Source organism: Macrobrachium nipponense, chromosome 5, assembly GCF_015104395.2.
Source record: "Macrobrachium nipponense isolate FS-2020 chromosome 5, ASM1510439v2, whole genome shotgun sequence".
Taxonomy (NCBI): Eukaryota; Metazoa; Arthropoda; class Malacostraca; order Decapoda; family Palaemonidae; genus Macrobrachium; species Macrobrachium nipponense.
Window position 1 is genome coordinate 58716872 of NC_061107.1, and position 12478 is coordinate 58729349.

At 41.6% G+C, this 12478-nt stretch overlaps 2 protein-coding genes across 2 annotated transcripts in view; both read right to left on the bottom strand.

The window, feature by feature from the left end:
* The window catches only part of LOC135215359 (uncharacterized), a 519194-nt gene that overhangs the window by 264239 nt on the left and 242477 nt on the right, over positions 1-12478 (bottom strand). The gene's annotated exons all lie outside the window — the stretch shown is intronic.
* Positions 1-12478, bottom strand: part of LOC135215353 (O-glucosyltransferase rumi homolog) — a 61999-nt gene that overhangs the window by 16201 nt on the left and 33320 nt on the right. The window contains exons 5-6 of the mRNA XM_064249912.1: positions 9675-9844; positions 7602-7710 (exon numbers count right to left, since the gene is read on the bottom strand). Coding sequence (XP_064105982.1) covers positions 7602-7710; positions 9675-9844 — 279 coding nt within the window. The remainder of the gene's footprint in view (positions 1-7601; positions 7711-9674; positions 9845-12478) is intronic.

Genomic DNA, 12478 nt, shown 5'->3' on the forward strand with positions numbered 1-12478 from the left:
ACCCGGGAGAAGGAGGAGCTCGCTCTATGGCATCCTTCTCCAAGAGGGCTGAAAGCTCCTTCTCCAAGGCTTGACCCCTGATTGAGTGAGGGGAATAACTGCTGAACTCGAGAGGACGATTGGAAAGTGGAGGTCTGGAAACAAAAGGGATCTCGTAACCTTCCTTCAGGACCTCCACCACCCAAGCATCCACCGCTCCCCCTCCCCTGCCAATAGCTGACCAAATGGCGGTGAGCAGACAAGCTCCGCTACTGCCGGTCTCCAGGCGAGGTGATGACTCCTACTTCCGAAAATTCTTACGCAGAGACAAGGAAGAAGAAGAAGAAGAAGAAGGTCCTCCTGGAGGTTGAGCTCTTTCTCTGTCCTTAGAGCCACGCCAAGAACCTCTCCCGTGTTTCAAAGGGTGAGCACCAGAGGATGAAGTAGAGGCACCAGCAACCTGAGATGTACTCTGGAAAAAAGAGCCAGAAGGAGGTTGTTGGGCTGGAGCAGAAGGTACAGATCTGGTCCTAAACTTACGCTTACTCCTTGAAGGAACGGGAGGAAGACCAGAGGAAAAAGCTCTTGATAAGTCCCAGTGAGCTTGGGAAGAGGCATCACCTTGATGTTCCTTCAAAACCTCAGAAAGCACAGACATATCGAAAAGGAAATCGTCAAAAGGAGAAGAGGACAACAGACGGGTTCTCTGAATCTCCGATACAGAGGAGGGTAACTGCGACAAATACAGGTTACGCCTTAGAGAAACAAGAAAGGCCTGCATTGAAGAAGCAAGCTCGTTCTGATGTACAGATGCGATTGAAATGGATGAGCAGAATTTCTCAAAAAGAGGAGCATCAGGAGGAACAAACCCGGAGTCCTTGATATACATTAAAAGGCCTCTGAGGACCCACATATTGAAGGATTGAGCTTCTTGTAAGGAGCTCATAACAGACTCCATAGCAATAAAATCTTCAATTGAGACAGAGACCGAAGCCTTAGAAGGCAAGGGTTGACTTGAAAGTCGGACAAAATCAGGATTTGGCTTGGGGGGTCGAGAGAATGAAGAATCATCCGCCACCTGATAAACTCCTCTCCGGTGTCGTAGAAGAGAAGAGAGCTTCCTCTTCCCTTCCACCGATCACCTTCGAAAGTTTAGCGGCAACGTCTGGCCTCACTCTCGCGAACCTCTGGGCAAAGGGAAAACATAAAAATTCCCGTGACCGGGAAGGACCGTCAAGAAAAATCCCTTCTGTAATACAACGAGGCGGAGGCTGCTTCTGCTCTTTAGGCCTCGCCTGAGGAAGAAAACTCAAAATTAAATAAAAAAGTTTCTTGAATTCTACATCATGACATCCATTCGAGGAAACATCAATATCACATGAATCCGCGTCATCATCATCATCATCGTCATATCCTAACTTAGAAACTTCCCCTGAAGTAAAATCCTGACGACTAGCTATCTTAGGCCTGACACTAATATCCCTCCCCCCTTCTCCTAAATAAGCGCCCTTTGGCACTGTTACGGGACTAACAGGGGACACGTTGGGTAAAGATTCGTTAGGCACCTGCCCGGACCGGATCCCCCCTAGGCCTTCGCCACGACGGGGTTCACAAGCCGGGGTATCTGTCGCACCATTACCCATGGTGCTGTCGACGGGTACCTGACGAGGAGCTGAAAATGAATCTAAAAGAGTGTTAGACATTCTAGTAAAGGCTTCTTGAAAATTCTCTGACAGATTGTTAAACTTAGCTGAAATATCTCTATCTAGACTAAGCTGTAATTTCTTAAAATTCTGTTTCCAGGTAGTTTCCATTGCCAAAATCTTTGAATCTACATCAGAAATAACTTCACTAATTACCGGTTGTACCGGGGGCAAAGCATCAATTAATTTGGAATCGGAATCGTACGATACCGAAACCGAAGAGCCAGAACCACGAGCGCCCAAGTCAAAGAAATCGTTAGATACAGTTCTAGCAATCTATTTCTTTTTCTCCTTAACCGATCTTTTACGCTGCAAGATTGTTTGGCGTTTCATATAAGCAGTCATATCCTCGTCAGACCAGAGCTTACATAAGTCGCAACGAGAAGTCAAGTCACAAACCTGTCCACGACAAGAGCTACAAATGTCATGGGGTTCATACTCCCTGCTACTCATCCTTGTCCCACAAGCCGGGCAGTTCCTGATGTTGCTGGCAAAAGGAAGCATCGTATTATCTTGGCAATCCATTGTAGAATTGGACAGGTCAGTAGTTCCGGGTCGCGCAAAAGTTTGTAATTTAAGATAAGAACCACAACAGAAATCAAAGTTAATTCACTATTTCGTGATGTAATGCGTGAGTGGTAATTCACATAAAGTCTCATTTAACAAATATTGAAAGCTTTAAAGGCACAAAAATGTTTAAGGAAATTTATAAAGAGCGGCCGTGATGTAAACAACACGGGCGCTCGTTAACAACTGATTTGAGGGAAGGTTTTGTATCTGTCAACGACAGTGTTGCCAACTGGCGGACAGAATAGGAGGTAACAGGGTTGCCAATGTGGTAAATTTTGGTGCGGTTTTTGGGGATTTAGGGCTAGATAAATTATATTAAGGTAATGTTTATTAATATGGGGTTGTTTGAGAAGATCTGGTCACTCTGTCAGACGAATGGGGGGCTCCACCAAAGCTTCCAGTAGGTCGGGAAACCACTCCTTTTGTGGCCAGAAGGGGGCAATCAAGGTGAGATCCAAACGCTTAGTTGCCCTCACTTTGTTGAGGACTGACCACACCAGAGCGAACGAAGGAAATGCATGGGCTTGAAGGCCCTCCCAGTCCTGCAAAAGAGCGTCTGTCCCGGCACTCTGAGGAGTCTGGTAAGAGGCAAAGAAGATCTGGCACCGAAAATTCAGTGGGGTGGCAAACAGATCGACTGTGACAGGCCACTTCTTCCTGAGGCTGTCGAAGACTTCCTGGCAAAGTGTCCATTCCGACCGACCCTTGAACTTCGTTGTGATGCCCCAGGATAAACTGAGGGACCAACGTAATCTCCGTCTTCTGCCCAACACAGGATTGATCGCGCTTCTTGAGTGAGAAGGTCCGACTGTGTGCCACCTTGGTTTCTTAAGTACGAGACTGCTGTGGTGTTGTCAACGAAGATCGCGACAACTGACTCCAACAGTTGATCCTGAAATGAAAGAAGGCCTAGGTACACTGCCCTTAGTTCCTTCCAATTTATTGACATGATCCTCTCTTCCTCTGACCAAAGGCCCGAAGCGGCTTTGGAGCCCAGGTGTGCGGCCCAACCTTGATTCGAGGCGTCTGACCAAAACATTAGGTCCGGTGGAACTGAAAGAAGAGATTTCCCTGACTTGAGGCAGTGAACTTGCATCCACCAATGGAGATCCTTCCGACATTGTGGAGAGGAGGCGACTATCGTGTCCTCGGACACGAAATCCCACGACTGGTGAAGTGTCGACTAAGGGACCTCATTCTGAGACGACCTCCGGGAACCAGTTGGATGAGGGATGACAAATGGCCCAGGAGAGACCTCCAAAGAGAAACTAGCTGCATTACGGAGGACAAAAATTCTTCGACCAGACTTAGAAGCTTGTCTATCCATTTCGGAGCGGGAGAAGCCCTCAAAATCTGGGAATTCAAAACAATCCCCAGATAAGTCATGATCTGGCAAGGGATTAGACTGGACTTGTCGAAGTTGATATGAATGCCCAACTCGATACAAAGAGACAGAACTATCTCCCTCAACCGGAGATATTTCTCTAGAGATTCGGCCTGGACTAACCAATCATCCAGATACCGAAGCATCCTTACATTTAACTGATGCAGAATATGTAGCTGAAACAGGAGCCATCACCCGAGAAAAGACCTGTGGAGCAGTGGTGAGGCCGAAACAAAGGGTCTTGAACTGGAAAACTCCCGAGTCCGTGAAAAAACAAAGGCAAGGTCTGCTCTTCGGATGGATGGGGATTTGCAGATAAGCATCCTGCAGATCGATGGAAATCATCCAGTCTCCCATCCTGACGGATGTAAGAACAGTCTGAACCGTCTCCATCCGGAACTTGGACTTTAGAATGAACTTGTTCAAGACTGAAAGATATATGATGGGGCGGCAGGCACCCGAGGCCTTTAGAACTACAACACCCATGAGTAAAACCTGGGAGGAGGAGGAGCTCGCTCTATGGCATCCTTCTCCAAGAGAGCTGAAAGCTCCTCCAAGGCTTGACCCCTGATTGAGTGAGGGAAATAACTGCTGAACTCGAGAGGACGATTGGAAAGTGGAGGACTCGAAACAAAAGGGATCTCATACCCTACCTTCAGGACCTCCACTACCCAAGCATCCACTGCCCTCTCCTGCCAAGCTGACCAATGGCGAGAGAGACAAGCTCCTACTGCGGTCTCCAGGCGAGGTAATGACTCCTACTTCCGAAAATTCTTAAGCAGAGGCAAGGAAGAAGAAGAAGAAGGTCCACCTGGAGGTTGAGCTCTTCCCCTGCCCTTAGAGCCACGCAAAGAACCTCTCCCACGTTTCAAAGAGTGAGCACCAGAGGAGGAAGCTGAGGCGCCAGAAACCTGAGATGTACTCTGGAAAAACAAGCCAGAAGGAGGAGGTTGTTGGACTGGAGCAGAAGGTATGGATCTGGCACTAAACTTACGCTTACTCCTTGAAGGAATGGGAGGAAGACCAGAGGAAAAAGCCCTTGATAAGACCCAGTGAGCTTAGGAAGAGGCATCACCTTGATGTTCCTTCAAAACCTCAGAAAGCACAGACATATCAAATAGGGAATCGCAAAAAGGAGAAGAGGACAACAAACGGTTTCTCTGAATCTCCGATACAGAGGAGGGTAACTGTGATAAATACAGGCTACGCCTTAGATAAACAAGAAAGGCCTGCATTGAAGCGGCAAGCTCGTTCTGATGTACAGAAGCGATTGAAATAGACGAGCAGAATTTCTCAAAAAGAGGAGCATCGGGAGGAACAAACCTGGAGTCCTTGATATAACTACATTAAAAGACCTCCGAGGACCCACATATTCGGTGTCTTAGAAGAGAAGAGAGCTTCCTCTTCCCCTCCCCGATCGCCTTCAAAAGTTTAGTGGCGATGTCCACCCTCACTCTCGCGAACCTCTGAGCAAAGGGAAAATGTAAAAATTCCCACGACCGGGAAAGACTGTCAAGAAAAATCCCTTCTGTAATACAATGAGGCAGAGGCTGCTTCTGTTCTTTAGGCCTCGCCTGAGGAAGAAAACTCAAAATTAAATAAAAAAGTTTCTTGAATTCTACATCATGACCGCCGTTCAAAGAAACATCAATATCACACGAATCCACGTCATCATCATCATCGTCAGATCCTAAATGAGAAACTTCCCCTGAAGTAACATCCTGACGACTAGCTATCTTAGGTCTAACACTAATACCCCTCCCCCCTTCTCCTAAATAAGCGCCCTTTGGCACTGTGACGGGACTAACAGGGGACACATTGGGTAAAGAATCGTCAAGCACCTGCCCGTCCGGATCCCCCCTAGGCCTTCGCCACGACGGGGTTCACATGCCGGGGTATCTGTCGCATCTTTACCCATGGTGCTGTCGACAGGTACCTGACGAGGAGCTGAAAATGAATCTAAAACAGTGTTAGACATTCTAGTAAAAGCTTCTTCCAAATTCTCTGAAGCTTGTTAAACTTGGCTGAAATGTCTCTATCTAAACTAAGCTGTAATTTTCCAAAATTTTGTTTCCAACTAGTTTCCATCGCCAAAACCTTTGAATCAACATCAGAAACGACTTCACTATTTACCGGTTGTACAGGTGGCAAAGCATCAATTATTTGGAATCGGAATCACACGATACCGAAACCGAAGAGCTAGAACCATGAGCGCACAAATCAAAGAAATCATTAGATACAGGTCTAGCTACCGATTTCTTTTTCTCCTTAATAAATCTGTTACGCTGCAAGATTCTTTGATGTTTCATATAGGCTAAGTCATCAAGTCTTCGTCAGACCAAGGCTTACATAAGTCACAACGAGAAGTCAAGTCACAAACCTGTCCACGACAAAAGCTACAATTGTCATGGGGTTCATACTCACTGCTACTTATCCTTGTCCCACAAGCCGGGCAATTCCTGATGTTGCTGGCAGAAGGAAGCATAGAATTATCTTGGCAATCCATTGGACTGTTGGACAGGTCACGTAATTCCGGGTCGCGCAACAATTCATAATAATAATATAAATACCACAATATAAATAAAAGTTAATTCACTATTTCGTGAATGTAATACGTGAGTGGTAACTAACATAAAGTCACATTAACAATTAATGAGAGCTTTAGAGGCAAAAAAAGGTTTAGGAAATTTATAAAGAGCGGCCGTGATGTAAAAAAACACGGGCGCTCATTAACAACTGATTTTCAAGGGAAGGTTTTGTTACTGTCAACGGCAGTGTTGCCAACTGGCGGACAGAATAGGAGGTAACAGGGTTGCCAATGTGGTAAATTTTGGTGCGGTTTTTGGGGATTTAGGGCAAGATAAATTATATTAAGGTAATGTTTATTAATATCTAGTTTCATCACAACTGTCTTATACTCAATAATATATAACTGATTATAAACAGGGATGATGCTCAGGTGTGTTCACATTATAATACCTCTGGTCTTTTATTTGTCAGACCCATCACTTATAGTTCAAAGTTGACAGCTGAGAACAAGTTTCAAATGCAATTTCAGAGGCTCCTCACATTTGTATTCACCATACGGTAGCTCATTTCACCTTGTCCTTATACAACATGGTAGTATTACTCTGTAATAGCAATAGATTCATGAGCAGATTTCTGTGTAAAATATATTCTAACACCATTCAGAGACTGCAAATCTCTGCAAAAGGCTGGGCTATCTGTCTCCTACAAGGTGCTTTATATCCAAAAGCTATACTATATGTATCTCTTCCAAAATCTCCAACTTTTTAAAATTTGTCTTCAAATCCAAACACAATCTTTGTCTGTGTAATTTTGCATAAACAAAATCATTAACAAAAACAATAATGGATATGATCATGAAGGTATTTTCCTTAATTGAATAATACCCTTGTCAAGAAACTAGATCATGGAGGTAATACATACTAAGATGAAAAATCTTTCACACGCTCCTTCACAGGTCTAACAATGTTCTAGAATCCAAGATAGTATATCTCACACCTTTTTTCCCCTAGTAAAATGAGTGTCCAGTGCAATAAAAAGACAGAACAGTCAATTCACATTCATCCTTTCACATTAACCAAAAAGCACAAAGCAATGAGGTGTTTACTTCTAACTTGTAAGCACTCTAATTTCCAGAACTTCCTCCACTTCATTCATTCAGCACTTTCCATGCTTTCATTCCTCCTTCCACTTCATATATTCAGATATGTATGCTCCTTTCAGCAACCCAATGTCCTCCATTCCACTCCTCATTCTGAAGGGTAGTCTGGGCATATGAAGTAGGGCCTTGCCCTTTAGTTGTTTGCACAGAAGTAAGTCTATGATTGATGGCTTCATAAGAAAAACTTTTTAATTTAAAAAATTATTGGGAAAAGTGTCCCAAGAATCTCTTACAGAAAATGATAAGCTATAAACCAATATAAAAATTGCCTACTTACAGCATCTGACTTCCACGCTTGATTTTTGGTATACTGAGCATCAACTAGTGCTGGATCTTCTCGAGAAAGGTATACTAATACATCTCGTTCAGAATTTGTTCGAGAACCTCTGCAATAAGAAAATTGATCATTAACATTACTCTGCTGCTCAAAGAATTTGATTATTATTATTATTATTATTATTATTATTATTATTATTATTATTATTAAATAACTAATGTGATTAATGATTAAAACATTTAGCTCTTATACAGCTGACCAAATGAATTTAGTTCGTCTTTTACAAAGTACAATTTTTGAAAAATGAAACCGATTTATTATGGTACAAACTCATAATTACAATTGCTATCAGGTACATTAGCTCCCAATCCAGACACACTAAAAAAAAAGGAAGAATCCAGCCAGTCATCTGCATATCCAGGCTCCCAAACCCTTCTATCACCAGAAAATAGTCATATTATCTAACATTGTTCAACTACTCTGCAAACTCAGCAGGATTGGGAGGAGGGTAAATTGCCTCTGTATAAAAAAAAAATCAATTTTGCATAAAAAGTTGTAACTGTTTTCACACTGAAAATCTACCACTACAACTGCCTGAGTAGCTACATTGATGGGAAGAAACGTCCTGCTATTCAAACATTTGAGTTCCAAGGACTTTAAGCCAGCACACTTCTGCACCTCCTTGAAGCATAAATCATGAAAGAAGAATATTTCCTATTTCTTTAAAGCGCCAGAGATGTCCATATAGCTCTAATTTATGAATCCTGACATTTAGGCTGGTTACCTACTAATGTCTGGTGTTAATGGAACAATCTCTCAAACTGCCCTTCCTTGCAGAGAAGTGATAGTTAGAAAAGAAATCCATTTAAATCTGATTGATGAATGAACAAGCCAAGTTCAACCTTTATCTCGGAATTCATATTTGAATGACAGACTTCCCAAAGAAAGCAATCTACTACAACAAACAAAAGTGGGGAGCAATCCTTTCTCTTGGAAAGGAGGGACACAAATCATTGAGCAGGAACTCGAAAACTTGAAGCAAACAAAAGTCCATTTGCTTATGCAATAAAATAAGAGGTAGTTTTTAATCTCCTCATTCTGGAGGCGTTGAGAGGCTGCTTGATCTGAATTAGTAAATCTCAAAAAGTCAGATGAAGCTAAGACAGAAAAAGTAAAGATATACCTGAAGCTGAGGATAAAGAGCCCTTACCTGAGCTCCTGGGGTGCTGAAAAAAGCTTGTTACAGTTTTCATGGGCACTAGGACCAGCCCTTGCATACTTTTGCAGGGCACTTTTGGGTTACAAACTTGGGCCAACAGAAACTATCTATCAAATAACCATCTTCATTCAAACAAGACATGAAATTAATGCACACTAATTACACTTAATTATACATGATAAATTAGTCTTTTAACTAAAGTCTAACTGATAAATTTATTAGGATCTGAATTACTAACTGGACCTAAAACCAAACAGTACCATAATTCTGTAGTAAAATTCCATGAAGATCTAAGTAGTCCTCCAAATACAAACAACTGTTCTGAGAGCTTATGTGTAAAATTTCAATTTGTTTGCAAGTCCAACATTCAAAATCACCAAAGAGGGGCGCCTACATACTAGGATGATGACATTGCCATGGCAAAAAGCCCATCCACAAACTTTGAAGACTTAGTATACAATAACGCTGCATGAATCTAGATTTTATTCCTTCTTTTTACCTTTCAAGCATCCTAAGTAATTTTCTATAACACTGCAAGATTTAAAAATGCAGTGAAAACAGTATCATCTATAACTCCTGCATTAACTCGGGAATGTAAACATAAAAAAATTATGCACTATCATCTATAACTCTTGCATTAACTCGGGAATGTAAACAAAAAAATTATGCACTACATATTAAAAATGCAATTTACTACATAGCTGGCCTATTTTAAACTTTACTCTCTGGCTTATTTCAAACTTCATTCTAAAGTTAATGAAAAAACGTAACATATTTATAAATAAGCAGAATTTAAATAAATCATAAATCTGATACAATCCTGCACAAGTCAAACACCATTCGATAGATTTTACCTGAAAAATGCTAGAGGCTTCTTTTTTTCCCAAGGCCTCTTCTTTGATGCACCCAAAAGCTCCTTACGTAAAATGTCCCATCTTCCTAGTCCCTTTGGGTACAAAGTTATTGCAGGACCACCTTCCCAAAATGTCCAAGCTGGATAGGTGATATCCACATATTCAGAAGTCTGCAATCAGCATGAAAACAAAAAGATTTTCAAAACAACAATGCTAAATAATTTAATACAAAACCATTTACAAATGGCTGATATTTTCTATTATTAAGTTATTTAACCAGATCCATTTCTTTAAAAATACTTAAGCTAAAAATTAAGAAATTTCAGAAAATCTCCATAAACAAACATTTTCGTATATTTACAAAGTAAATTTCAATGAAAAATAACCGAGATAGGGCTCTTCAAAAAAAAAAAAAAAAATTTCTAGTGATAATTCTCACTATGCGCCAGGGAGAGCGCTATGTTTCTTATCCTCTTTTCTATCAATTTTTTCACAGGCTGGACTTATTCGTTTCCATTGGGGGGGGGATTTTAATGTGTCGATAATTAGGGAATTTTATTGGCTTTCTCATGAATAATAATTCATTTGCCTGACTTTCATAGTTTTTGGGTTAGGAACGAAAATATAAAAAAAAAAGTAAAGATTTTTTTGTTTTTTTGTTAAATAACTCACATTTTTTCGTATTTACAGGGCTGGGACTCTTATTCTGACTATTCCACCATAAAATACTAATATTTAGAAAAAAAGGACAGCAAAATGAATGTTGTTGGCATAAAATTTATATTTTTGCTGAATTTTCAAAATAATAATTTTTTCGCACTGTCGAGCGCTCCCAGACACCTCGGATATCTGGGGACACAGTGCTCAAAACTAAGCGGATATGAAAGAGTTAAGCTAAAAATTAAGAAATTTCATAAAATCTCCATAAACAAACAAGAACATACAGTGTTACATATTAAATTTCAGGTCTATAAATCCTTACCAAAAAGCTTGCTATTTCAAAGAGAAACAATGAAGAAAACACTCCTTATCCTTCGTCATGATATGTAGCTTTGGGGGTAATGATTTTAATTGCCTTGAATTATCAAACTTTAAATAACTAAAAACATTTATCACAAATAAAAATGATATTGTAATGATACAATTAAGTTTGTTCATACTTACCTGGCAGATATATATATAGCTGTATTTTTCCGAATCCGACAGAAATTTAAACACTTACGACACACGCAGTGGGAGTCAGGTGGTTAGTACCCATTCCCGCCGCTGGGAGGCGGGTATCAGGAACCATTCCCATTTTCTATTCATAATTTTATTTCCACTGTCTCCTGAGGGGAGGTGGGTGGGTACTTGATTATATATATCTGCCAGGTAAGTATGAACAAACTTAATTGTATCATTACAATATCATTTTGTTCATGAAACTTACCTGTCAGATATATATATAGCTGAATCCCACCTTTGGTGGTGGGAGTAGACAGAATAGAAGATTTTAGGAAACATATATATGCAGATAATTGATATCTTGGTTCCTTACCTGTTAGCATAGCTGACTTCGTGGTTACTGCCGCGTAAGTCTGCTTGTGCTACTAGAGTTGCCAGCAAGGTAGAGACCTATAAAGCTGATGCACTCCAGATGATCTGTCAACAGGGGCGAGACCACGACGTGACTAGACCATTGACATACAAATGAGGGCGGCAACGAAGTAAAACCAAACCACCTGGCGTAGCCTACCAAAAGTATCCCACTTAGACTAAGCTAATGGAAGGGAGATCCGCCGCAGGCGGTCAACCCCACAACCATAACAAAACTCCCCTAACCATTAAAGGATAGGATGAGCGCTACCTCCTGCCCCCAAAATAAAACAGTGTCCTGCAGCGACGTATGGTCCAGAGTCGAGTAACAATTTTTCGTATGTTGCTTTCACCTCCCGCAGGTAGTGAAGCGAACACCGAATTGCTTCGCCAATAAGTGGCGCCCAAAATATCTTTGATTGCCATATTTTTGTGAAAAGCCACCGAAGTAGCAATAGCCCTCAACTCGTGGGCTTTCACTTTCAGAGCTCCATGTCACTTTCACTACACTTTTCATGGGCTTCCTTAACCGTACTTCTTAAGAAGAACGCCAGTGCGTTCTTCGACATCGGAAGATCTGGTTTTTTTCACAGAGCACCACAAGTTCTCCGAAGAGCCTCTGCATGCTCTGGTTCTCTGCAAATAAAACTTGAGAGCCCTGACAGGACACAGGACTCTCTCAGCTTCAGGTCCCACTAGCTCCGAAAACCCTTTGATCTCGAATGTCCTCGGCCAATAGGCTTTGGAAGGGTTTCCTCGTTCTTTGCTAAGAACGTTAGGACTTAAGGAAACAAACTGCACTATGGATCCTTGAACCCTAATGTGCTTGCTTATTGACTTTGAATTTTGCTAACCCTCTTCGCCGGTCGCCAGAGGCGGTTAGGAAAATGGTCCTTCTTTAGTAAGATTCCTAAGCGGAGGCTAAATGGAGCGGTTCAAATTGACTCGACATGAGAAACTTAAGTACCACGTCTAAGTTCCACGATGTACTTTCGGTTGGAGAACTTTCACAGTCTCAAATGATCTAATGAGATCATGAATGTCTCTATCATTCGCTAAGTCGAGTCCTCTATGACCTGAAGACCACAGAAAGCACGTTCTGTAGCCTTTAATCGTGGGGGAACGGTTTTCTAGTTTCGCTTCTTTCCTAAGGTGAAGAAGGAAATCTGCTATCTGGCTCACAGAGGTTGAGGTGGAGGAAATGCCCTTCTTTCTGCACCAAACCTTCT